The following is a 27661-nucleotide window of genomic DNA, read 5'->3' on the forward strand; positions in this document are numbered from 1 at the left end:
AGTTAAAAAATGTTTCAGTATTGAAGTCCTAGAAACACTGTTTGCAAATAATACTTCAAAGCTGAAACACATTGAAATAGAATATATGGTCTGGGAGGCTGGGGTCATCAGTGCTGGCTGCTCGGCAGAGGATGCCACTGGCAGTGAGGGAGAGGCATCCAGGATGGAGTCTGACGACCTCTCTCAGGATCAAAAAGAGAAACCCAAGCAGCCTCAGATGTGGCCAGGGAGGGGGTTAACCACCCAGCTTCCTCCACCCGCCTCTGCCTCCCAGGCAGATGCCTACCCTTTACTGAGCTCCTAATCAGCTGCTGGGGAATCTTTATATACAGACACCTCTGGTTTCTGCCCTGCTCCTTCCTGCCCTTGCCCTTGTGTAAGTAATGCTCCCTTCACAGGCCCCAATCATGGAGGGAGCCTCCTCTCCATGTCTGGTTGTCCTGCCAGGTCTGCTGGAAAGTCACTAAGGCTCATCTCCTTTTTCCTCCAACCCATGACGAGTGCAGCAGACGAGGCAGCTAGGGGAAAAAAAGAAGGCACTTGGGATTACAGTTTGGCAATTCATGGGCGTATAGGTAGTACAAACAGAGTCAAAACAAATCAGTATGAGAAGGAAAAAACAGGATTGGCAACTTTTCCAGGCACCAAACCTAGCTTGTTTAAAATAAACCATGGCTCTGTGTGACATTTGAACCTCTTAGGGGCCAATCCTATCCAACTTCCCAGTGCCAATGTAACCGTGTCAACAGGACATGCACTAAATCCTGATGGGGAGAGAATGGAGGCCGCTTCATGGTAAGGGAACAAACATTCCCTTTACCTTGGGGCTGCATCAGTGCTGGAAAGTTGGAGAGGATTGGACCCTTAATCTGTTTATTTCTATACATAGTTTTAAACACATATAGGTTAAATTACAACAGCTACATGACAATATATAGTGTTTTTACAATAAATAGGAAGGAATTAAAAGCTCCCTTATCATGCAAAAGGTAACAAGCAACACAGTTCTAGAAATGATTTGCTTCTTACAGTTGTTTCCATTTGACAAAAGAATGAGTTCTACTCCTTTATGTAAAAGTTATATACAGATTTATTTGTATGCAGAGTAAACAGCAAACAAATCTTAACACTGCAGCAGAAAAGTGTATTTACCCCAAAATCACCAGAGCAAATAAGTTATTTGACAGGAATTGTGTGCATTAATAAGGCAATAATCCTAAGTAGTCCATTAAAGGTCTTGCAAATTCCCCAAATACACAACCAAGCAAGACAGCAGAATGACTAGTACTATGACTAGGTTCAGCCTATCTCCAAAACATCCTTCATGGACAGTAGTGATGAGAAGAGGTTTCAATTCCTGATTACACTTCTAAAACCTGCAGATAAAGGAAAGCCTAAAGCATGTAAAGATATGAAGACAGGAAAAATCTCCAAACAAACATTCAGTGCTTCAGCTCCAAGAATGCTGTGTCCACATACAATGGTAAATACACAAATATGGGCAGCACAGAGTGGCACATGAACGTTAGAATTTTTTCCATTCCATGTCATCTGGAGGATTGACTTCTACTTTCCTTTTACCCACATCTGACCAGTTTGTGCTCAAAACTGTCCCACCAGACTCCATCTGCAAGAGAAAGAAGCACATATGCACATTTAGTTGTCAATTATAAGAAAGTAGTAGGAATCCAAAGCTCTTTTACAGAAAAGCTCTCCTGTGGGCAGGAGAACACCACCACCACACACACACTGATTATGGGGTAGTTTCTCACTTCCTCTTCTTTCAATCGAAGTATTTTTTTTTAATCCCCCATAAACAATTTTAAAACAATTGCATGGACAAAATATGGTTGATTCACTAACATATAAAGGGCTCTTTACTCACAATATGGGTGTGCTTGGTATCCACAGGGGAGTCTGTTCAGGAACACACCCCCCCCAAGTGAACTGAAACCACGGATATCAGGGGATGATCCCCCACACTCTGGATGCAAGGGCAGCTGGGCTCCCCTCACCTCCAGAGGCTCTCTCAGGCCTGCAGACGCCATGTGAGACCACTTGCGGCAGCTGCAGGCCTCAGAACTGCCAAAATGGCCCCCCAAAAAAACAAAAACACAACTGGTTTTACAATAAAACTAAAAGTCACTTTTTTGTGCCTTTTTGGCCATTATGAGGCCCACAGCAGCCATGGGCAGTCCAAAGGGGGCACGTGGGGAGGGGTACAGGGGCCCTGCTGATTTGAACTGCAGTTAAGTGAAACTGCGGGTTCAGGGTCCACAGATATGGGGACCCCTGTATATCCAAGATTAAGCATCAGGCCTTTCTACCTAAAGAATAGTACAGTAGCATATAACACGCTAAAATACCCTTTTAGGACTATCCACAAAGCAGGCTTTGCTGGCCTCCCCCCTCCTTGGAACACCTCCTTCCCGCCCCCGCTTACTGTGCTGTGACTCGGCGGTCCGTGAGACCGGCGAGCGGCGGAGGCTGGGCGCCCACCCAGCACTAGCCCAGCACCAGCCGGTGCTGGGCTAACATGGGCAGTAACCCAGCAGTGAGGCTCGCAAACGTGCCTTACAACACATTTGCGACAGTACGCGGCAGTATGAAGCTGCGGTGCCAAGCCCAGGATTGGGCTCTAAATGTTCTGTTATTTTCTTTCTAGATATTTTAACATGAACTATACTTATCTGCCCAGAGGAAAGAGATTAGGAACAAGCACCTCAGACATTATAGCCTTGGATGTTATTATAGCCTTTTTAAACATATATTGAATTTAAAGAATTAAAAAAAATTTTTCCTCTTGTAAAGTATGATTTAGTTTTAGTTAATGGGCAGAATGTTGAGATCAAAAAGAAAGCAACACTTCTGAAAAACCCAAATGTGTAAAAGCTGACAACAGATGGTAGCATAAACAATGACTGTGTAACCTCTGATATTTGGATTATATGAACCAAAAGCATTTACAATCCCATTATACTAGCTTTCAAAATCCTAGTTGCACAGCACTCATTACTACAATACCATTTCCATTCAGTTTTGCCATTCCAAGATACGTGTGTTTGTTGTGTCCTGAAAGCCTGAAACACAAGTCTTCATGAATTCTGTCACAGCTATACAATCAGCTCTTCACAGGTTTATCTGACAAATGAATTAGGATACTGTGAAGCTGTCACACAGCCCATCATTATAAATTCAGTATTACTCAGAAATTCACAAATAAAAAGTAGCTAAAATAAGGCAGATATCTTACAAAAGACTTATTCATGGCACGTTTTACTTCATCTGTACCATCTGAATATATCTGCTGGAAGAGTTTGTTTAAAGCTGCATCTCCCTCCAACTTTTCATTCTTCTCTTCTTCTTTGATCTCAACCACCAGTTTGTCCCAATTCCTTGTATAATGAGACGATGATGGATATAAGTGCATGGAATCTGAAACTGGAAAATAAATTAAACTTAAGAAATATGAAAAGATTGCATAAGACAGACAGTAATATAGGGAATGACTGTATAGTCCTTTTTTCCAAATGTTCTGCTACTTGCTAATTTAAGTCAGAGAATGTAAGTAGTTTAATAAACCAGGCTTAGAGGCAAAATTTACCATATTAAGAAAAAAACTGACTTGGGGAAGAAAAACCAAGCTAATTAATGAACATGCGTGAGTATGGCATTTCCAATCAGCTGCAGGCAATGTTCTATATAGCTGTAATTCACAGAACACCAAACACGTAGGCAAAATAGAAAAAAGAATCTAGCAGAAGCTGGACTTCTGGAAAGCAGAGGTGTGTTATAATTACACCTGAAAACAGTGATTCCAAAACTGGTATATGAGGCAAAAGCGATCATATTGCTTAAATCTGAAGAAACTAAGACATAAAGCTCAGTAAACTTTAAAATAAAAGGACAGAAAATATTGTATTTTGGATGATTGGGAAGTTACAAAATTTTAGATATTGCGATATTGCTAACTATAAAAAAAAAAAAGAACCACACATTAAAATCTATCAAGGTATACAGTTGGTCCACATCTTGTGCTTAATTTACTTGCACGAATTCAAGTATATGGGCTTGCCTTCCAAAAAAAAATCAGTGAAAAACAATTTAAATAGTGCAAATAATTCTGCACTTTTGGTACCAGAAAGAGCCTGAAATGAGTAAATGAAGTTGCTATTCCCTCAGTTTCCACATATCTCTTGTACTGTGCTTTTAGTTCTTAAAGAGACAGTACATATTTGTAGGATTTAAAGAAGTTATGACTATACGTAATTTTGGCTTTACAATCCAACCTCAGAACATAAGATTGTATAAGATTCAGGACAACTGTACATTTTCTTCCTCTTCCAGGGATCATATAGGAGAGTGGGAATAGGTTTTGTGCAGCCACTAGAACTAGTGGCTAGCCACTAGACCTAGCCACTAGCCATTAAACCTAGTGACTAGAACTAGCCACTAGAATGGCTGCTCCAACCAGAAAATTAAATGTGTTCATATTCTACAGGTAACTGAAATTTTGGATCAGAAGATGCAGTTCAGTTATTCTAGTGTGAAGGAATGTCTGAAAGCAGCAATAGTAATTAAAGGAAGAAGTTGCTTTCCATTCCATATATCTATATCTATCTTACAATAGATATATTAGAAAGTTTTCCAACGTTTTTTGCAAAAACGTTTCTGCTTGTACAAAATGAGCAGTATAGGAAAACAGAAATGTGGACAAGATACAACCATCAAGCGAAGGTTCTGAACTGTCTGATACTTTACAAGACAAAAACCACCCAAAAAATAGCCCAGGAGAGGAAACCTAAGAACATGAAATACAACCCAGCCACCAAGTTTCAAATCTGCATTCTATACTATGCCAAAAGAATCCAATTCTCTTTCACAGTTGTGTCCATTCCTTACTACATTACAACTGGGATATCAGTAGCACAACTGCAATATGGTGCATAACAAATAAAACAACAGTACGTAACAGCACTTCCCGAGTAGGCAAAGCACTTCAAGTGTTATTACCTTGATGTAATCCTACAACCAAGCTGCTCATATTATTTCCAAAATGCAGCTAGGAACTGAGCTTGAGAGAGAAAGGGGCTTGCCTAAGATGTAATGGAAAGCACAAGATCTCTCGAGGAGATAGGGGAGTGATTTTCAACCTTTTTCATCTCATGGCACACTGACAAGGTGCTAAAATTGCCAAGGCACACCATAAGTTGTTTGACCATTGACAAGGCACATCGCACTGACAGCAGGGGCTCTCATCCCCCAGTGGCCCTACTAACAAATGATCCTCTCCCAAATTCCCATGGCACACCATCTGTGGCAGACCAGTGTACCACAGCGCAGTAGTTGAAAATGGCTGAGATAGGGTATGATGTCAACAGTAGCTCCTTGCTCAGGCAGGCAAGCATAGTGTTAATCCCAGGGCTCTAACTAACAGTGGTATGATGCACACTTGTAGCCACTAGAGGCAACCAGGTCATTAAAAGATAAAAGCAGCACCTGATGACAGGAGTGTTTGACTGGTAGTAGAAGGAGGAAAGCTGGAGGAAGGAACTGAACTGATGGACTGAGGAACTAATGGCTGATGAACTAACTGACAGATGGGTGAATGGACTTTGGAAACTGCTGGAGACTGGTGTGTGGCTGCCACACCCAAGCCCTGCTGGGGACCAAGGTGTTGCTATAGTGGCTGGAGAAGCTGCTGGAAGGACAGAGGAGGAAGGAGGACCTCTGCAGGTTGAACATGCGAGCTACCCTGGTGGTGGGGTCCAGCAGTGCAGAACTAGGGCCATTGTTGGGGAACACAGGGGAGTTAATTGGTTTAAAGTGGGCATAGGTTCTCTAAGCAAAGTTTGGATTGCGGATCTTACAACTGAGAAATTCACAGCAGAGAGAAGATTTTAACTGGGGAGGTTCTGTATCTGCAGCCAATACACTACATCAGCTCTTGTGAAAACACAAGGACATCAAAGACCAAGCGTGATCCCAGTAATAACTCTAACAAAGGGCTCAAAGAAACAATGTCAAGGGTTGATTCTATACCGCTTATGATTGACCACTACCACAAACCTGGTGCAGGCTGTTTTAGCTTAGAACCACCTCCATGTACCTCCAGTTTCTCCCACTGTAAAGCCTCTGGTTTCTTCATTTTTATTTCAATCTATGGGGCACAAAACACAATATTTTAATGCATTCCACCAGCCCCATAAAGGTAGTTGTAGAAAAATAAAGAAAAACAGCTCAAATAATAGTAATATTCATATTGCATCATCTAATATATTGGCAAGTCTCACTATGCATCAATGTTTTTTTATGCAGTCAGACAAATGTTCACCCCATGGGACACTCTCAAAATTCCTAGTGACATCAAATGGTTCACACTGATCATGTCAGAGTGGCCTGCTTCACTTTTATCTGTAATGCCCTGCTAAGGCAAAGGCACCCTGAGTTCCTGAGCAAATTCAGGATATATAGGGTTGTAGGTTAACTTCATGCAAGTGGCCTGCTGCCATCTGCAATTCTTTATCATGGAAGGAGAACTGTGCATATGCAATTGATCTTGGGAAAAGAACTATTTACTTCCTCACTCTAAGATAAGCTGCTGGGGGGTGTCAAACACTACAAGGGCTTTGAGCATTAGTGTGCACAGGTGTATCTGCAGAGAAGCAAAGAGTAGCTATGACAGTGGGCACCCATTTCTCACCTCTAGTAACAGGCTTCAGTGCTGAGGGGTGCCCAAGTCAATATGCTATTTAAAAAGTTATCTAGCCCATTTGTTTCTCTCCAAGTATGTCTGAATAATTTTTAATTTGCAATTCTGAAAACAGTCAAAGGATCCACTAGTTCTGTTTTTTTTTAGTCACATTCAGGGAGCTGCCATATTTCTTATTTCATGGCAAACTAAAAGACTGTATATATTGTTCTAAACAGAGTTCCACCACTCTGAAGCATAGCCTGCTCAGTATTATGCACAAATTTGTTCTGGCAGAGAGTTGCACTGAAGTCAATTCACAGTTCCACTCAAAGCCAGGATAACCCAGGGATCCCTTTAGCCCTAAGAACAATGACACCTTTGTAAACTAACCTTACAGAGCATCTTATAAGAAACTGCTTGAATACCACATTCTGAATCAGAACTTCTAGTTTAAACATCTAAGCAGGCAGGAGTAAGAATTTTTTTTTTTAATTAGAATTACAGTCAAATCCTAAAAGTATTTATCCCTGCAATAATTTAGGCACACATGTACAGTGGGAGATTTAATCCGGCTCTTCTCTTGCTGCATGTAAATTTTACAATTTTTAAAATTTGTAAAATTGACAGGCTAAACCAAGGCTGCTCAAACTGTGAAGTATACACTTACTCAACCTTTGATCAAACTAAGACTAATGGTACTCCAGACATTGCCCATGTTGGCCTCAGCCTGGGGGAACAAACTGATCAAAAGAAAATAAGGCTGCAATCCTACACACATTTTTAAGAGTGAAGACCCACTGAACTTAATGGAATTGACTCCGAAGTTAACGGGACTGCACTGAGGTTACATGCTTTTACATACAAAATAGTTTTCACTGCTGTGGCACATAGGCTCAGTTCAGACAACATATTAAAGCCATGGTTAAGAAAGGTTAACCATGTCTGCAGTTATGACATTAACTAGTATTATGTGAACTGGCATCCTTTTCTCCCCAAACGAGGGGAGGGGTTTAGAAGCTTCATTTTCTCATTAGTAGCAAACCACAGCTTGCCGAACTTGTATGAAATGTTGAACAATGATGTGCTGCAAACAGGGAAAAAGGTTCCTAATCAACACTTGGTGGGACAAAGGGAAAGAGGGAGCTGCCAGCTAAAGACTTGTGCTTGTCATTCTCCTAACATCTCACTAACTATGCTACTGCAGTTGAGTAAGGTGACTGAATTAATTGATTTGCCAGCAAGTCAAATACATAATACTTCAGAAAAATAATGTGGCTAAACTAAATGCTACCTTTTGATTATCAGATTATGAAGTTCTGACTAGCATCATAAAGTCATGTCATACTTTTGACTTAAGTAAAAGCTGTTTGAAAGAACATACCTAAATTGTGAGACAACATTCAAAGTAATTTAGGCTGCTAATCCTACACACATTGACCTGGGAGAGAGTACTATAAAACTGAGTAGGACTTACTTCTGCATCTTGTAGACATGCACAAGATTGTGCTGTTGAATTTCTAATTTCCATTTTTAGAACTATACATAGATAGCTATGACTGTGTACATAATTTTCTTTTAAAAAAAGGAATGAGGCCTCTAACAAAAGAATATTGAGTTTCTATTCCTACATTGCAATAATTTTGAAACACACACAATGTATACAAACAATTATGATGTCATAGTAGTAAAACTACTGAACTAAGACCTCATATTATTTTTCAGCAAGCTACTATTAAATGGAATCCAGGGAACAGCACACAAACATTACATTTTAGCACCCTCTAGTGGAAAAAAAATTTCCACAAAATTACTAATGATACTTTGCAAGAGACAATAACCAAAATAAAAGTTATGCCTTTTCTGGCACTGGGCCTTGTTTACAAAAAGTCCATCAGGTGCATTGCAAACCAGTGACTGGAAAACCCTCTCCCTCCTGAATTTCTGCCTGGATGAACTTCTTCCCAACCCAATAACAAAGGGACAGACCATGGAAGAACTGTACTGACTTTAACTCTCATCTTAAAACTGAAAATGTCTGATATTTCAATCTATGCTAATGTGAACCTGTACAAAGTAAGGAAATTCTATATTTGAGGTTAGTTGAATCAACTTTATTCAATGGCAATACACATTAAACACACTTCCTAAAATTATTCCTGCAGTATTTCACTCCCCTGCCACCCACAACTTCATGCAATGCTGAAACTGTTCTCTCCCTTCTTTTGCTTTTAAAGCTCATGTTTTTGAAGCTCATTTGATTTGATAACTCATTATGGAAGAGTAATGCTCATCCTGCCTTCCTAAAACTGTTAGATATTAACCTTTACTTATTTCTGATTTTACGCAACTGGTCAGTTCAGCCATCACCAAGGTACAATCAATTATGCCGTCACCACACACAAGCACAGAAAATGGGCACTGAGTACAAAACACAGCATTCTAGCATTTGTAAGCTTTAACATTCACCACAACAAAAAGTGTACTTTGCTAGTCTGGTGTGGGGGTTGTGTGTGTGAATGTATCACAAAGTCATACAAATAAGGAGCCAGCTGTGACCAAAGAAAATAAAACTATTCATTATTTTGGTAAGGAAGTTTCATTCAGATGACTGAGGATGGAGAAGCCAAGGATGCAGGTAAAGCTGTAAGAGTTGGAAGATGCGAGAGTAAAGAAGTGCAAGATTTTGAAGGAAAGGACAATAATACAAGGGCTGGAATGGACAGGAAGCTAGTGTAGGTGGGATGTCATGTTGTCAGAATGATGAAAGAGGGGGATGATTTTGGCAGCACAGTGCTGAACAGAGGTGAGTAAACCAAGGTAAGGCAACAGATGATGATAAGATGATTACAAATTCAAGGTTACTTGCATTCCAGCAAATGCCAACTAAGAATTCACTTCCTGAAAATATTAATAACAACAAGCAGCCTTTTTACTGAGTTTGGGAGAAAAAGCAATTGTGTCTTTAAGGTCCTATTAGCCACATATCTTACTATGTATTTTATATATATAGTGGACCCTGGGTATCCTTGGGCCAGAAGCTTGACACAGAATTTCTCAAGTCTGTGCTAGCAAAATAGCTGGCGTAGACTTGAGGAGTCCCACTGTGGGGTGCAGGGCTTCCCCCAGAGAAAAGAGCGAAAGTCTCCTTCCCCCCAAGGAGACTCCTGATGGCTTCCCAGCACCTATTGGATACAGCGGTAGCCACTTTGGCACCGCTGCTCCAGCAGGCTCTGGAAGCTCAGGATTGGGCTGCCCATCCGTTTGGGGGGGAATGGGACGCTGGAAAGAGTAAGTGCCTCTCTGAAGCATCCGGGAGGCATTCTGAAGTACAGAGAGGCCGCAAGTGATCCTCCTGTGCTTCAGAATGCTTCCAGAACACAACCAGAAGGCACTTCCAGTCATGTCAAGGAGGTCCTTGAGGCCCTCCAGATGCAGGCTTGGTACTCGCATTGAGCCAAATCTGTGGGTCTGAACCCATGGATAAGGAAGGGCCCACTGTACCACCACTTTTTGCCAGCTAAGAGTTGAAAATAAAAAGGGTATAATAACAATCAGAAGCAATAAAAATTAGATTTGGCAAAATTGGTTCATTAAACATTACCTTAGTGGAAAGTACTCTGAATGTACTTTGTTCTGGAACAATAGAATGAAGAAGATGAAGTTTCAGGTTGTAGTCTTCATCTGATGAAAGTCTCACCAATACACTTAGCTGTTAAGATATAAAATAGAAATGGTTTACATATATAAGTGGTAGATCTCCTAGTGTCTACTTTATATTCCATGGAAAATTAAGTCAAAGACACTTGACTGGGAACTTCTAATGAAATGTAAAGTGTAAGACAGGAATTTCGAATGGCACAATTTATTCTGCATTATTCTGCCACAAATTCAAAACGTGCTAGAAAATAAACAGACCATTAATCTTCTTAGTCACAAAGTAGAAAGCCTGTTATGTCAGCTTGGAGCAAATGCACTCTTTAGGTATAAAGAATTGCATAACTATAGAAAGTTACTAAAAGTAATAAATATTTAAAACTCAAAGTCAAAACTTCTTTTCCTTTTGTTGCATTTTTTCATACCAATAAGATGTACAAGCGCAACAATAAATATTTGACTTGATTGTCCAAAACTCTAGTCCAACTACAGAAGCATGTGTATTCACAATCAATCATCAAAGACTGGGGTGCCAGCAATTAAAGCCAAGACCTCTTCCAAGATAATATAAATATCAGACTGTATATACAGCAACATTCAATAAAACCAATTTGATCCTCCACGCCTACCCTTGGCCAAACATTTGTGGACTATCTTGGGTTGTAATCCTAAATATACTTGGAAGCTATGCTACACGTCAATTAAATTTCCTTTCAAAACACACACACACACACACACACACACAAACACACACTCACTTAGAATCTAGGTGAGCACTCTGCCAACAAACTGGATATATTACCTCTTTCTCTGAAAACTGTAAGCTTATATCTTCCTTCTTCGCATTCTTGATCATAATAGTAACAATTACATGTGATTCTGTCTGATACCAGTCATGCCTTTAAAAAATAAATTTTATTTTCTATTAATATTCCAATTATTCATGGATGTACATGTCGCTTTTCTAAAGAAGTAGTCAAAGCAGCTTACAGCAGCAAAACAAAAGATCACAATACAACAAAATATAAACGCACGGTTCAAATTCTGAATTGTACAAGACTTTTCTTTTTTCTTGGAGCAATTCATCACCAACTTCTCCTACTTTAATGGCAAAAAAAACCAGAAACCACACTGAGGCCACAGCTGTACCACATTTACCTGGGAGTAAGCACCACTAACTATAACAGGACTTAATTCTGGGTAGGATTGCTAATGGGCATTCCTATTTCCAGCGCCTTGTGAATCCTCTCCAGAGGAGGGCTTTTATGTTAGCCCGGTTCAATATTTTCCCCTCAGTGGTGTTGATTGGCCGCTACTCCCGGGTTCCCTTCAATCAAAGGCGCTGTAACTGGTGTGGTATTGAGCCTGATACTGTTACCCATCTTCTTTGTGTTTGCCCTGTGCTCAGTAAACTTCGCTGTTCTATCTTGGGCCCTATTCTTTCAAGTTATTCTGACCCCCCTCACCTTCTTGTTGCGTTCCTTTTACACGACTTTTTGCACGAAATTATGACTCTAGTGGCCAAGTTTCTAGCAAAAGTCCTTACCTTTAACAGTGTTGGGTAGCTCTGAATTTGGCCGAGCATTTGCCTGTGGCGTCGTTTCTGCTTTATTTTATTTTATTTGTTGTTTTGTATCTCTGTCGTTTATTTATGTATGCCGTAATAACTTTTATTATGCCATTAAAGGTTGTTGAAATTGAATTCTGGGTAGGCATGCATAGAATTGGACTTTGAAGCTTTCATACCATAATGACCCATATTGTTTCAAAGATTGGAATAAACATATGTAAATATTTCAAATACATTAGATTGACGCACCAAAGGAAAACGGGAGGAGTCATTTAAGGGAACATGACATTTTTAGCAAGTTGAGTTGGAAGAGTGGACATGATGAGAGAGGTTATTTATTGAGATGGTATGAACTCTTCTACGCACTCTTAGTATTTAGATTTTTCCTAAATTTTGTTAGAGAAAAATTATTTTTAAAAATCTTACCTGATCTTAGATGGTCGTAACTGGTGCTGTGAAATCTGATCATCCATTATAATGAAAGATATTGAAAAGATAGAACAAAGTACATCACGTTTAAACCAAGCATAATTACATTTTCACACTCTAAAGGGCAAGACTGAATTTCTAAGTTATCTGTAAAGTTCTTCATGCAAGAAATGAAGACAAAAAATGCCTTAATAAAGAGGCTTACGCTTACAAAACTTTTAAGATTTCTGGAATACAGGCAAGCACTTTGAACCAGGCAGATATTAACCGAGTATGATCCGGTCCATGGGTCAAGTACCAAGGTAGAACTGGTGTGCTTGCCAGCTATATCATCCCGTGGACAGCAGCACCCCAATATTTACCTGTCTGAGATTGTGGGAGGAAGGAGACAGCTAGTATAGCATGCTTTCTCCCTCTCACCTACTCAGTACACAGCACCCAGTAGTAGCTTTCTTCCAGCAGGATGGAAGATTCCCAGTCAGTACAACAAAGAGTAATCTCTCTTTCCCTTTCCTAAAAGAGAAAAGGAATTCTCCCCCCCCCCAAACATGTGGGTAAGAGCAAGGTAACCCCACTCCATGCTCAGGTTGAAGATTAGTTACATAGCATGCTGATTTAGTGGGGAAGAGAGGTTAACCCACTCAGGACAGGAGTTGGTTAAGCAGCTTACTAGGCAGGCCACTCAAGCCTGCCACTTCTCTCTCAGTATTACAGCTGGCAGTACAGTAAAATGGAAATAAACCCATTCTGCTACATCCACATTTTACTGCTTAAGCTGGCAGCTTCCCCAATCTATACTCTTCTCCCCCAAAACTGTTTCTGGAGAGTCAAGCACTTCACTAGACTATTGCCAGTATGGGTGGCACTATACTACTCTAGTACACACACCCTATCCTAGACTATTTTTTAAAGTAAAGTTTTGCATCAATACACAAATCTTTTAAAGATTTACATTCTAAGTTCAGTTTTAAGGGAAATAAATATTACATGCTTTACAAGAACATTCAGTTTATATCTGGACTGAAGAAAAGCCATTTCTAAAGGTTACCATACAATTCTGAGAAGAATTGTACTTTAGAAACAGCATGTTTATTAATTAGGAGAGGCCTTACCACTTCTGTCTGCGATCCTGCTGTAAGACAAAAACAAATTGCATTTTCAGACAAAGTGTATTTAAAAAGAGTATGATCAGAATTAGCCATATAAAAAAACAATATAGAATTTTTTTACAAGAACAAATCTTCTCCAGCTTTTCTACTTTTACCAATGCATGAGTTAACAAACTTCTGGTGCAATCCTAACCCCTTATGTCAGTGCTTATGTCAGTGCTTTCAAGCACTGACATAAGGGCAATGAAGCTTCGAGGTAAGGGAACAAACATTCCCTTACTTTGAGGAGGCCTCTGTGAGTGACACCCAACTGCAGGATGCAGCACATGTCCCACTGGAACCACTATGCCAGTGCTGCAAAGCACTGACATAAGGGGTTAGGATTGCACCCTTCATTATTCAAGATGAAAAATCCCATAAGATCTGTAATTGCTTTTAAGTTTGTGTACAGAGCAAGAGAAATAGATGGCCCTTCAACTTCCTTCTTGGCTCAATGCAAAAGCAACTGAATTAATACCCTTACTGTGGCTTTTGAAGAAATATACAGTGTCTCAACAGCATCCCAAAGCCATGATCCTATGTTTTGTTTTTAAAAAGCTTTGTGGACTGCTTATTTTAGATAACCAAACACATCTAATGAGTTTAGTGCCACTTGCAGTTCTTGCTTGGATGAATAATGCTGAAAAAAATGCTGGAAAAAAGTTCTTATCTATTACTGATAGTTTGTCTTCTGGGAAAGAAGATCAGAGTTTATTTAGGACCTACCTATCCTCTTAAGTCACATTCATAACTACTTGTAATATTCTACAAACCTTGGATAACATTTCTGATACCACTTGTTCTTGAGATTTCACATTGTACCCTGGATCTGTTTGGCTGGAGGTGCTCTTTTCAGGGGTCCTTGCTCCTCTGTGCCTTGACAGATTAGAGAGGCCAGGAACTATGAATATTGTTCTGTGACCCTAACCCCAGGAGCCTTAAGGCTTGTTTTTCTTGAACAGCTCCTGCCCTCATACAACATTGTGCAGGACCCCCCAAAAGCAGTTTGTAATAGGACAAGTGGGTAAACTAATAAAAGAAAAAAAACCAAAAATATTTCACTTGACTAATGCAAGCCTAAGCAGTTCTTTGGACCCCAGACATAAGTATACAATTTTAGTGCTGTCTGAGATGTATATTAACTAATGATCATTACGGAAAAAAGCAAATTCTTGTTTTTCCAGGAAAAGGTGAGCAGATTTTCACTATCAAATTAGTAGCAAATATCTGCTACTTTATAATAATAATAAAACTTTATTTTTATCCCGCCCTTCTCCCAAAAAGGGACTTTACTCTTATTCAGTCACTTCACCTTGTTTATCCTCATTAAATGTCTGATCTCTTGATGATTTTTTTATCTTTACATTTTCCCCACTGCATCTTTGGCCAATGATGCGAGAATTAAGAGTTGTGTGCCATGTGCATATTGGTGATATACATAGGCCGCCCCCCTCCAGCACCTGTATTAAGAAGTTAAAAAACATGAGGGGTAGAACCAATGGCGTATGACGGTCATTTGGCACCCGCGATCCATAAATTTTTGGTGCCACACCATGACAAAATTATTTTTAGAAATAGTCATGACATGAAATGAATAATAATAATGGCCAGAGAAGACACACAGACAGTGAACATTTTCTTTTATTGAACTCTGTGTGTGTACAAATACACAATAACTTTGTAAGCCTAGCAATCTGGTCACAGTGAGTTTTTGAGGGGTCCAGTCCTCCCTCTTACTGTTAGTTGTCTTAAGATCCTTTTATGACAAGAGGCAGAATGCAAATATTATTTTTCTTACATATAAAATTATTCTACAGAGCTCACAATAGATTGCATATTCTCTGAGAGATGTAGGTATAAACTTTCCAAGTTCGTTAAACAGCATAGAAAGGAGAGAGACATCTTACCCCAGTAGCAACAACTACTAGATATACATAGAAAACAAGTGCTGAAATGGCTCCAGGATCTGCTGAGCCATCTGTAGCTTCTAAAACCAGGATGTTTTCTAAAGTACCATGTTTTTCCCCAGGGAAACCCGCTTCAAGGGAAGCCTGACACAATACAAATGTTGGTTCTACTTGATAAACCCCAGACTGATGAATGGACATGAAAATTAAATGGAGGGTGAAGGGGTTACTAGGGTATAGAAAAAGGGCAGATTAGGACTGCAGGATTGAGATTTTACTAAAAGCATTTGTTATGCTATTACACTTAAGAATGCAAAATAAGTAAACCACTGCTTACAGTTGATAGCTTCTTCACATCTTTTAATCCAAATAGCAAGAGTTGTATCTGCATCTAGCAGTCAAACACACAAAAAGAAGTTTATTCATGTTGACATCTTGCTGTTACAAAATGCACAACAATTAAAATTGTGACAAAGTGCCAAACTAATTTTGAACATAGGTTTCAAGCTTTTACTGTTGGAAGAGAATAAAAAAAATACATCTTTTAGGACAAAGAAATTGCCTACTCTTGACCAACACAAACTTGATATTTTTTTCTAAATATCACTTGCATGATAACACAAGTACAAACTCTCTCTAGTTTTTGGGAGCTGCCCTAGAAGGAGAAAAAGATAACTTGCACTTCTGTCCTAAGTAGTGCTTGCACAACTGCACAACAGTTGGATGCTAGCAATGGTTAAAAATATTGAAATACTTATAGAATAAACACAGCGTGTCTTTGTTTATAAAAAAACAAGTAGAGTCCAGGAGGTTTTTTACAGACATAATTTGATCAAGTAGCTCTTGGTATACAGCAAAATCTGTCTTGTATCTAGTGAAGGCTAATCAAATTATGTCTGCATGTGACAGTCCAGCTTAAAGACTAACTAGACCTTGGGGCTTTTCTGTTGTGTTCAACTTCGTCTGACGCACTCCCCAATCCGATCCTTAGAGGCTTTTGCAGAGGGCTCAGGAAGAGAGACAGATACTGCCAGTAGCACCTGTCACTCTACTTGTGCCCCTTTGAAGTTGGCAGGGAAGACAAGGAGTGCTGTGGTCAGGCATGCTTTGCGTGCCGATGAGGCAATAGCACTATCACATGAGCAGTTGGAGCTTGGGACAGTCCTGCAATCTCTACCTCCCAACATGCATTCTAAATGTACTCTAAGTTTTACAACCTGAAATGCAAAAAGCAATGCAAAAAGTGTTTAGGTAAGCACAAAAGACATACTGGAGCCCATCAAACCCATTCCCCTCTTTTTCAGAACATCAGATTCTTCTCCGACAAGTATTTACCAATGTATTTAACAACTTCAAGCATTTTGTTGTACTAGGTATTGTAAACCTGTCGGTACATTTCATTTTAGCACAGGTTCTGTGCTCTGACTAGGATGAATCAACCCCTTTGTCTTCAATTAACATGGTTATGTGTATTTTTAAGTTAAATATGCAAGTTCATACTTACTATCCTGTTTTTGTCCCTCACTGAAAGACTTCAGTGCAGAAGTATAATTTTTCATATGGTATTCACCGATTCTGATAATATAAAAGGAAAGCATGACAATAAGCTCTTCTAATAAATTCAGAAGTTATCAGTAAATATCTTCTTGACTTTATATAACATTTGAGCAGAGAAAAGAACTCAAAAATAAGGTCTCTGCAAACCTTTTTAGCTTGGCTATGCTGAACCTCTGTTCAACAATATTAGAATGTGGAACACAGTCCCACAATTTACTCCTATTGATGTATCAACACAATCGAAGTTTTATGGAATTTGATCACTGTTACATTGAATAATTAAAAGAATGCTTAAACCTACTTAACCCCTGACCAGCAATCAAGGATTTAGAATTGTACTTTGTTGTTACAAAAATTAATAGGTAGGTACACAGTAATATTCCATATCTTGACAAACAACATAATTAAAACCAATTGCATTTGATTAGCAAAGCAGCTACTTACCCCTGTCTGAGAAAGGCTACAGCATTATTTGGATCAAGTGCTAGGGACTTCTTTGCATCTGTAATGGCATCTGCAAAAAACAATTCTTAATCTTAAAAACTATACTTTTCTACATCTGGGAGCAAACCAGAAACACAACAATTCTGCCTTAGTGAATATTTCAAACACCTTTCCTCACACTAGAAAGGACAGCTGATCTTAGATGTCATCACTGTATCAAAGCACATACAATTGTTCTAGGAAAATAAGCAAAACCCACACCTGAATTTACTATATCTCAGCTAGACTGAAATGGTAACAATATTATTAGCTTCAAAATTTAAGTTCTGATAATAATGACTAAATTACTTTCAGATTAGTTGTCCTGTTAACACCTTTAAAGAAGAAATAATTACTGAACAATTTGTTCTCCCTCTAAAGGCTCTATTTGTGTAACACGGCATTTCTGATAGGTTTCTGATAGGTTTCTATCAGTTACAATTGGCCCACAGTTCTTTTGACATCAATGATCGTTACTCTGAAGTAAACATGTCTAGGTCAGAGGAAAGAGCAACACAAATGAAAATATCGTATGGTCATAATTTGTGTGTGGTCGCAGGAGTTATATTTTTGAAAGATATAAGCAAAACAGACTAATGAAACAAGAAAGCTAATAAAATTCACGTGTACAGGCATTGCAAGAATCTTCATTGCTTTTTTCTCAACTGCTATTTTGTGCTAAAACCCCCAGATACTTAAAACTATAAAAGGCTTTTAATGTTAACCATCAAGTATTACTGCTCTGAATACAGCTTGCACTTGGTTCCAATTATTCCGAAAAGGCTTATTCACGTCAAAGTGTGGGAATGATAGAAAAACAGTTAAGACAAGAAACATGTCCAGGTATCAGCAGTTTAAAAACAGCAATAAAAACCCAAACATTTCACATCATCACTGACACTAAAATAGTTTAGCATTTTAAAGCATTTTCACAGCATCAAATAAGAAATGTTACCATGATAATTTTGCAGAAGAATGTGAGCATAAGCTCGTTGACAGTAATACTCTGCATCATCTGGCTTCTGTTCCAAGGCTGCTGTCAGCTTCTGCAAGTGCAAATACAAAATTTAATATGACATTTTCTACAAATCCCAGTATAGCCCACAGTGAAATGTCTTGCTTGACAAATCAAACAGCATCAATTAGCACAATTTTGCTTTGAGAAGAATTACACCAGAAGCAAAATTCTGCAACTCAGAGGACAGCTGCCTATAACCAAGAAAAAAGTCACACGACTCAAATCTCAGAGCAAGGAGAGATTTACTTAAGAAATATAGCTAGGAAAAAACATTATTTGAGGAAGTAACAGGTTTACCAATTGTCCTAGACCATGGGTACATCAATGTATTACACAAATCAAAATGGCCATTCTAATTTCTCTCAAGGTTAATCACAAACGCAGAGAAATTGATCTTCATTATTAAATGGCTCAGCGTGTAGATTAACCAAAATGACAGTTTTATAGCCCAACACAAGAACTGCAGAAACAGAGGTGACTGCTTGATTACCAAAATGCATTTGGGATGGCACAATGTAATTCCAACACCACCATTTCCTTTCTGCTTCAGTACAATAAAACAGCATTTGGCAACAACCTGTACACACTCTAATCTATCGTATTACTGATGCAAAGCAGTATCAACCCCTCTGCTGTACAGTAAAGGCATTCTAACAGCACAATCCTATACTTCTTGATTAGTAATAGTAAGGCTTACTATTTTATATCTAGGCAAGGCTTCCATGATTTCAGAGAAGTGATAAGTGACATTTGACAGAGCTTAAATTCAAGAATTTCAATTTTTGTTTAAAGTTCATCATTTTGTTATTTTTTTGCCTAGCCATCATAGTGGCTAGGCAACTACGTACGTACTAAAACATATGCCTGCAAAGAGTATCAGCTCAGGTTGTGCAGTTTTATGTATTTGATAGAATTCTGACTCTCTCCTGTGGTATGACAAGGAGTACCACAAACTCACAAGTGGTGGCAAGGCCAATGAGCCATGTGTGAAGACGGGTGATATGGTCTGTTACATGCACTGCCAGAGCAGCACAGCCATGAAACCATAGGATAACAATAGCCATAACACTTGGGCAAATGAAGAACTGACCTTCAATCACTTACCCACTGTTTAAACTCTGAAAACAACTTATGTTCAAAGAGTACATATTTGAAAACTAATGCACAATCAGACAGAACTCTTAGGATTCTGACTGGTGTAAGTCCAAGCACTGCTGAAGACCTGCTCTTGGAACCTAGATGCTATTATACTTGGGCCTAGTCTGCTTCTTGGATATTTTGCCTTTGTCTCTTTGCTGGAAGCGGTGCAGGTGCTGATGCAGCAAAAGCCCTCAGTGTTGACTTTGTTCTCTTCTTATTAAAAAAAAAAAAGTCACACTATGTCTCTTCAGGTGATCTTAGTGTTCTACTTTTTGGAGCTGGCACTGCTTGTGAAATTGGGTAGCTTCTATAGACAGAAATATTTTTTATTAGCTTTGTGCCCACTACTGGTAGAGAGGCAGCCACATCATTCATGGTTTGGTGGCTTCCAAATTAGATTATTGTAATTCACTTTCCCTTTAAAGGCAGTTTGGAAACTTTAGCTAGCACAAAATGCTGCAATTTAGCTGCTGGTGAACTCAAGTCAGCTTTCTCATAACACCATGTCTTAACACCTTGATACTGGCTATCAATGTGCTGTTTCTGAACCCTTATAGAGAAATTTCATGCACTACTCTGAAGTCCTTTATTTTTCAAGTGAGAGAAGAAAGAAGCATGAGAGCAAATCTGAATGGATTTTCAACTTTCAAAATAAATGCTTTATTTGAATGCTATGTTCCATTTATTCAAATGGAACACATTCCAACTGGGAAACCAACAAGTTTGCTTCTGTCTCCTGCAAATGGCAGATGAGCTTTACTGTTTTTTAAAAAAAAACACAGACATGTTCTAAAATTAGCTTCTTTGCTCATACTCCAAAGGTATCCAACAACTAAAAGTTGAAGAGTCAGCTTGCCTAACAGTTCTTATTCAGCTCTTATAAAAGGCTAAGGGGGTGATTAATATTTAATCAAAGAAAAGCAGTTGTGTAGTCAAGACAACAACTTTGCCTATATATTGAGGATGACTTTTTTGTCCTAATAAACCTCAAAAAATTAAGAGGGAGAGAAGCATGAACAGCAACCAGGAACCAAGCTAATCATTCGCTTGCACTGCAGAAATAAGAATTAATATTAAATGTTATATTTCCAAAATATACATGCAATTAAGTTTTATCTATTTCCATGGTTACATGTTAACATATACAGGTCCAGCCTATTTATACACGGATTTGACTCAACACGAATGGCCCCCTGCAAATGGGGAGTCCTGCAGAGGCCTCAGTGGGGGTCCCCAAACCCTTGGGCCATAGAAGCAGGGCCATTATGTTTCCCCACCAAATCTAGAACGAAATTATGGTCCCAGGAACAGGGTCCCAGTTGATGATCACAGTGGGTGAGCAGATTCATGTGGGGAGAGGCTATCCTTCAAATATCTTGGTTGTAACCAACACCTTAAATTCAACCCAAAAGAATACTGACAGCTAATTAAGATGATGTAGAATGGGACTAATGCATATCCATGTATCACCCCCCCCCCCCCCCCACTACAACCTGTGGCTCAGCTTGGACCTTTGGCCTAACCCAGCAGATCCAAAAATTCTTATATTATCAGAGACTATAACCAGAGAGAGAGAGAACAGGTCTCTAGTGCAGGCCCCAATTTTTAGTGGGTCACAAAACCGACAAGCTGATAGATGACAAGGACAATTTATTGAGCCCTGTGCAAACCAAAAGCAGCAGCACATGAGTAAGCAACTGTGCCTTGGTCCACTTTGAAAGGCAGGCTGAGGGGAACACAAGGTCACCAAAATGATCCCAATCCAATGAACATGGAGCTCAATAAACACGCCAGAAGCCAGTTTCCTCCCACAACCATCATACTAAAAAGGATAAAAAGAGGCTTAAGCAGCTGGAAGGGAAACTTTTTTAAAAGTCTAATAAAGCTAGGTGGGTCCTGATAGACTCTATCTGATAGAGTGCCATTTTAAAAAGTGGATCCCAGTACTAAAAAGTTTGGGAACCACTGCTCTAGTGAATTTAACAGCTGTGTAAAAGAGGGAACTTTAGCACAACCTTTTCTCACCTCTGCACGACATACTGCATCTACCAAAAGACTATCTTCTAAACCAGGGGTATAAAACAAATGGCAGGAGTGGCCTATGGAGTGGCAAGGCTCCATAATATGAGCCTCAGCTTGGAGCATACCCAGTCACCATCAGCTGCTTGGGCCAGAGAAAAGGCTAAGGGGGTGAAAGGAGGGGGTGAAAAGGAGGAGAAGGATGTTAACTGTGATTGGGCGTTAATAACTGCTGAATGCCTCCTTAATGAAGATTTCCCAGAAAGGTGGGGGGGAGGTATCAGAGGCTTGTATTTAAGAGGAGGGAAAGTTTTTGAGCAAAACAGCGAGATACTGTGAATGAGACAAGGATAGACAGAAGCACTGTTCCAGACTTAATCTTAAACAAATGCATTTGTGAATTTGTGAAATGCATTTGTGAATTCAATAGGAAAGATTTGAAATCTTTCCTATTGAAGAATGGTATAGTTACACAGAACGTCTGGACTGAGGAGACTGAAATACTTTCTGGGTGCTGCTTTCATAACTCTCAACTAAACATAGTTGAGACTGCACCATTGGGAGTATTCTGACAGGGTGTTTCTCATGCATTCATTCAATCTCTTCTGAGTATCGAACAAACATCTCCCAGAATTCAGGAAATGAGGGATGATGGACTCACTGTAGAGACAGCACACGCATCCTGCATCCTAGATACAATGGTGGCCGCACCATCATTTCATAGTTCAGTTTAAGGAACTGAATTTACAAAACTTGAAGGACCACCTTCAGACACATGCACGAGTAAAAACATAACATAGTGCCCACTCCTAATATATTTCCCTAGCAATACTGACAGTTGCTGCACCATATATCACAAAGCAGCATTTTCATTCTGAGCCATCATCAAGTTGCTGACTTGAAGTTACTTTATAGTGGATCAAGATTTGCATATTTTCTCTTCTGTCATTTGCATTCATGACAGAACTCATTAATGAGTTCCTAGGGGAGAACAAAGTGCTTATTTCTGATTATCACTTACCCAGTGCCAGGAGTGATGTCATTAAGCAGATGCCAATAATGCTATTCCGGCCCACTGTACGAAAAACTTTGACACACCTGTCCTATACCAGGCTTAAGAGTACAGAAGCACTTTCCTCTCTTATACAAGGATACTGAAAGGTGCATGAAGATGGACTTATTTGGTACAACTATAAGAGGCAGCTTCCATGTTTTAGGTTGTAGTAAAGTACCGTATTTTTCGCTCTATAAGACGCACTTTTTCCGCCCCAAAAAGTGGGGGGGAAAGTGTGTGCGTCTTATGGAGCGAATACTGCAAAAAAAAAAAACAACTCCGCCCCGGCCCTGACCCCGCCCCCTGCCCGCTCGCTCTGCTCTGCTCGGGCAGTCAGAGGCCGAGCTGGCTGGGGGGCTCCTGCATTCCCTCAGCGCCCGCCGGGACTGTGGCAGCACTGGAGGGAGCCCAAGCCCGCGTGTCTACTCAGAAGTAAGTCTCAGAATCAGTGGGGCTCACTCCCAGGAAAGCGTGGGTGGGGTGGCAGTCTCGCTGCCCAATCCTGTGCATGCCTACTCTGAAGTCCCATTAGAGTCAGGGGGGCTTACTCCCAGGAAAGCCTCTCTCTCCCCCCCCAAGCCTGGAGCATCACATCCTCTCTCCCCCCAAGCCTGGAGCATCACAGCTTCTCTCTTCCGCCCCCCAAACCTGGAGCATCACAGCCTCTCTCCCCCCCCCAAGCCTGGAGCATCACAGCCTCTCTCTCTCCCCCTCCCAAGCCTGGAGCATCACAGCCTCTCTCTCTCCCCCCCCCCAAGCCTGGAGCATCACAGACTCTTGCTCTCCCCCAAGCCTAGAGCATCACAGACTCTTCCCCCCCCCAAGCCTGGAGCATCACAGCTTCTCTCTTCCCCCCCCCCAAGCCTGGAGCATCACAGACTCTTGCTTCCCCCCCTCAAGCCTAGAGCATCACAGACTCTTCCCCCCCCCCAAGCCTGGAGCATCACAGTCTCTCTTTCCCCCCACCCCAAGCCTGGAGCATCACAACTTCTCTGCAACACAAACACTTTCCCCCCTCTCTCACACACACAGGCTGCCCCCTTCTCTTACACACACAGATGCTCTGCCCCCCCCACACTCACACAGCAGGGAAGGGGCGCTTTCACTCACCTCATCCAGCATCTGAATGTAAGCCCCCCCATCACAAAGGAAAAACTGTCTCCTTGGTCAGAATGCCAGTGTTTGCTTATTGCACAAGCCCCAGGTAAATCACCATAAATCCAGAGGTTTGTTGTGTCTTGAGAATTCAAGTTGTGGTTGGACTTTCCACTTGTTCATTTGTATTGGAATCACGGAAGAACAGTCGAGGAGGTAGATGTGGTGTCAGCAGTGGCCCCTTTAAGGGTAAGGCCTGGGCATCCAGCAGAGTGTGCTGCACAGCTGCAGCCACTGGAAGGCAATAGGGCTCTCAGGGATATAAGGAGTACCTGAGTTAGAAAGGGTTTGTGGGTTTTAAAGGAGTGCAGGTTGGAGAGGAGACTGACTGGGTTTATTGAATTTGGAATCTGTGGATTGTCATTGGACTTGGATACCCTGATGGATTTGACTAACCTACCTGGAACCTGACCTTGGACTGTAATTTGGCTTATTGGCTCTGGACTCTGATTTGGCAACTCTGATTGATGGGACTGATTTACTTGGTATCTGTGGACTAGAACTGGACTCACTTTTGCTTTCTGCACTGGTGAGTTGCACAAGGGGGACTGATCAGCCTTAAGCGGGCACGAGGCCCAGTGGATTGGAATTTAGCAGAACATCATTGTAGCAGAAAGATAATGTGATCCCCTATTTGTGTGCACCTGCTTTTGTGAGCTTCATAAATTCTGACTCTAGCGATGATTTCTTGGGGTTTCCAGAAAACTAGAGTACTCAAACCTTTAAGTCTCTCCATTTGTTAATGACAGTGATAATGGTTCTTAATGCCACTGTTGACTGCTGTTCACTTTACATGGTTCAAATGTTATTCTGTTATAGTTTATTAAATATTTTATTACACTATTTGGTTCAGAATATTTTTTTCCTGTTTTCCTCCTCTAAAAACTAGGTGTGTCTTGTGGTCAGGTGCGTCTTACGGAGCGAAAAATACGGTAAATCTTTTCACAAATCTGAAAAGATTCTCAACACCAAATAGCACAGATCCAACATTAACCTACAAAGTTAAGCAATATTCAGAAATGCCCTTACAAGTTTCCGAACACATTTGCAGAATGAAACATTATGAGAATTTGCTGCAAGCACATACTCTTTACTTCATTTTGTTAATTTTTTGTAATTTTTCAATTCTACAATATCTTTGTTACTATTATTTTTCACTTTTACTAACACAAAACAATGTACCCATAAAAATTGCAATTTACGGTTTGCAAGTCTTATAGTCCCCATCATGTCATCACTCCAAGGTTTAAGTAAACACAGGCCCTAAACCACTGGGTCCCAACTGGACCACAGGTGGTCTGCGAGATCGAGAAGTGGTCTGCAAGGTCTCGGGGGACATGCTCTTCATAAAAAAGAAGAGCCCCATTGCTGAACCAAAGCAGGGCTGGGAAGATTAAATTAAGCTCCCATCTCTTCTCTCCATACCGGAAGCCAAGCCTTTGGACAAGGTTGCTAACTTTGTCTCTGGGGTTCCAGAGGGACGGAATTTTGGGTTTTCTGCTATTTCATGGTGAACAGAAGGGTAACTGATGATTATGACTGTTCATTTTTTTAAAATTTCTTTTTTTCATTTTTTTTGTCTTTTTTTAAATCCATCATCATTAATTGTTTGACTCTGTAAACTACATTGTGAATTTTTCATTTAAAAGTAGTATATAAATACTGTTGATAATAACAATATGCCAATAAAAATCTTATCTCTCACTGAGCAAGAAATCTCCCATGGACCACCAGAAAGGGCAAAGAATGCACCACTTGCAGCCACAGCCGCTGTGGCTGTGGGTGGTCCATTCTCCATCCTCTTTGTTAGTTCATGGGTGAGCGCTTGGGAGACAGACCACCAGGGAGCACAGAGACCAGACTGCTCACAGCTGCAGGTGGTCCACAATGATTCCAATTTTTGGCCTCAGTGGCCTTAAGGCTCCTAAAGATTGGGAATTGCTGTCCTTAATCTTGTACTCCAAAACATAAAAACTTCTAAAAGCCAAATACACACTTAACATGATGGGTGGCTACTGGCTGTCTTTTAAAAGAGCTCCCTGCAGGGGCTGATCCAGTGTTTGGGTTGGGGAGGACCATGAGCACTACCAATCCAGAGCCCAGGTCAACCAGACAGGTAGACCTGGGCTCTAGGTTGAACTTCATGTCCTCCATGGTAGGCCGTCCTGGTAGGCCCCTTCCCCTCACTTTGGGTGTCACTTTGGGGGTATGCACCACTGCCCCCCCTGGATCTGCTCCTCCTCCCTGTAGCTGAAGAGGAGGAGGAGGTTTCCTGGGTCCTGCCTGGACTTAGACCCAAGATCTACTGGCTGGGTAGACCTGGGCTCCCAGTTGAACTTCTGGCCTCCGTAGCCAAGAGAGCTGGGGCCCTGCCTGGACAGGGAGCCCAGATCTCCTTGATGTGTAGACCTGGGCTCTTGGATGAACTGGGCTTGCTTGGGTGGGTGAATCTGGGTTCCTGCCTAGAGCCCAGATCTACCTGCTTGATAGACCTGGGTCGATATTGCCTCTTCCAGAAGGGCAGACCTGGGCTTCTCACTGTGCTTGGGCTGCTTCCCATCCTGGTAGGCCCCTTCCCCTCCGGTGTCACTTTGGGGGTATGCACCACGGTCCCCCCTGGATCTACCCCTACTCCCTGTAGCTGAAGAGGAGGAAGAAGCACAACCACATGCAGTCCCATTGTTTCTGGCTGACAGCTCCATCCTCCACATATCTACTCAGAAGCAAGACCCATTATAGTCAGTGGGGCTTACTCCCAGGTAAGCGTGGCTAGGACTGAAGAGTCCATCCTCTGCAGCCTCTTCTGAAAAGGTGGCGTAGCTGGAGGGGGGCGTGCACTCAGTCTGGCGGGGAGTGGACGAGAGGCCCCTCCCTTCGGCGCCCTTCCCGGAGGGGGGGGGAAAACGGAGCCGGGAAGGACTCCGAAGGGAGGGGCCGCTCGCCCACCCCCGCCAGGCTGAGTGCACCACCCCCCTCCAGCTACGCCACCGCTCCGAAGGCAGCCCCGGTGCGCTCACCTGGACTGCGCCCGCGGGGTCCTGGTCGACGTCGCCCTCCGAGAGCCTGCGGGGAAAGAACGAGACTGAGAGGGGGTGGGGAGGAGCCGAGCGAGGCCCGGAGGCCCGCGCGCCCAGGGTCGGGGGGAGGCAGCTCACCGTCCCGAGGAAGGCCCCGCAGCCTCCGCCATCGCAGCGCCGCCCAGGAAACTTCTAGAGCGCCAAGAGTTTGTTTCCCTCCGCAGCGGCGTGCAGCGGGTGACGCGCGATCCGAGCGCCCGCGCGCTCCGCAGCGTCGCGAGGCCATAGACTGACTCGCCAGACTGACACCCCGCGCGCCGCGGCGGGTTTCCCCGAGGCTTTTTTTTTCCAGGTCTCCCTCGCAGCGGACGCGGGAGCCGCCTTGAAATGGAGACACGCGCTTGACAGGGCTGCGACCCTGTCCTCGCTTTCCTGGGAGTGAGCCCCATCCGCTCCAGTGGAACTTGCCCTTGAGTAGACCTGCGCAGGACTGGGCTCTGAGAAACACATTTCTCCATTCTCAGGAAACTGGACAGGACTGCAGCCTCAGGGCGCGATCCTCTGCAGGTCTACTCAGAAGTCGTCCCATTATAGTCAATGGGCTTACTCCCAGGAAAGTGTGGACAGGATTGCAGCCTCAGAGCCCAATCCTATGCATGTCTGCTCAGAAGTAAGTTCCATTATAACCAATGGGTCTTACTCTCAGGAAAGTGTGGCTAGGATTGCAGCCTCAGAGCCCAATTCTGTGGGTGCCTACTCAGAAGTAAGTCCTTTTGCGTTCGATGGGGCTTACTCTCAGGTAAGTGTTCCAGGGTT

General features: G+C 41.6%; 1 protein-coding gene across 1 annotated transcript; it reads right to left on the reverse strand.

Moving 5' to 3' along the window:
- Window positions 1-1066: 1066 nt before the first annotated feature.
- SUGT1 (SGT1 homolog, MIS12 kinetochore complex assembly cochaperone) lies at window positions 1067-27091 on the reverse strand. The gene is made up of 13 exons (XM_066620566.1): window positions 26984-27091; window positions 26846-26891; window positions 18398-18488; window positions 17404-17473; window positions 16907-16977; window positions 15740-15793; window positions 13460-13479; window positions 12345-12379; window positions 11151-11247; window positions 10296-10403; window positions 6070-6160; window positions 3254-3441; window positions 1067-1627 (listed from the first exon to the last, which is right to left on the reverse strand). The coding sequence occupies exons 1-13, from the start codon at window positions 27013-27015 to the stop codon at window positions 1526-1528; spliced, it is 1005 nt and encodes a 334-aa protein (XP_066476663.1). The 5' UTR covers window positions 27016-27091; the 3' UTR covers window positions 1067-1525.
- Between the last annotated feature and the right edge of the window lie 570 nt (window positions 27092-27661).

Source organism: Tiliqua scincoides, chromosome 3, assembly GCF_035046505.1.
Source record: "Tiliqua scincoides isolate rTilSci1 chromosome 3, rTilSci1.hap2, whole genome shotgun sequence".
Classification (NCBI taxonomy): domain Eukaryota; kingdom Metazoa; phylum Chordata; class Lepidosauria; order Squamata; family Scincidae; genus Tiliqua; species Tiliqua scincoides.

Bases quoted from the DNA above. Each gene is read 5' to 3' on its own strand.
- SUGT1 (XM_066620566.1), bottom strand. From the start codon at position 27,015: ATGGCGGAGGCTGCGGGGCCTTCCTCGGGACG. The intron at 16,978-17,403 runs GTAAGTAGCTGC...TTATATTATCAG, and splicing joins GTAGCCTTTCTCAGACAGGG to AATCGGTGAATACCATATGA. The intron at 12,380-13,459 runs GTAAGGCCTCTC...ATGGATGATCAG, and splicing joins CAGGATCGCAGACAGAAGTG to ATTTCACAGCACCAGTTACG.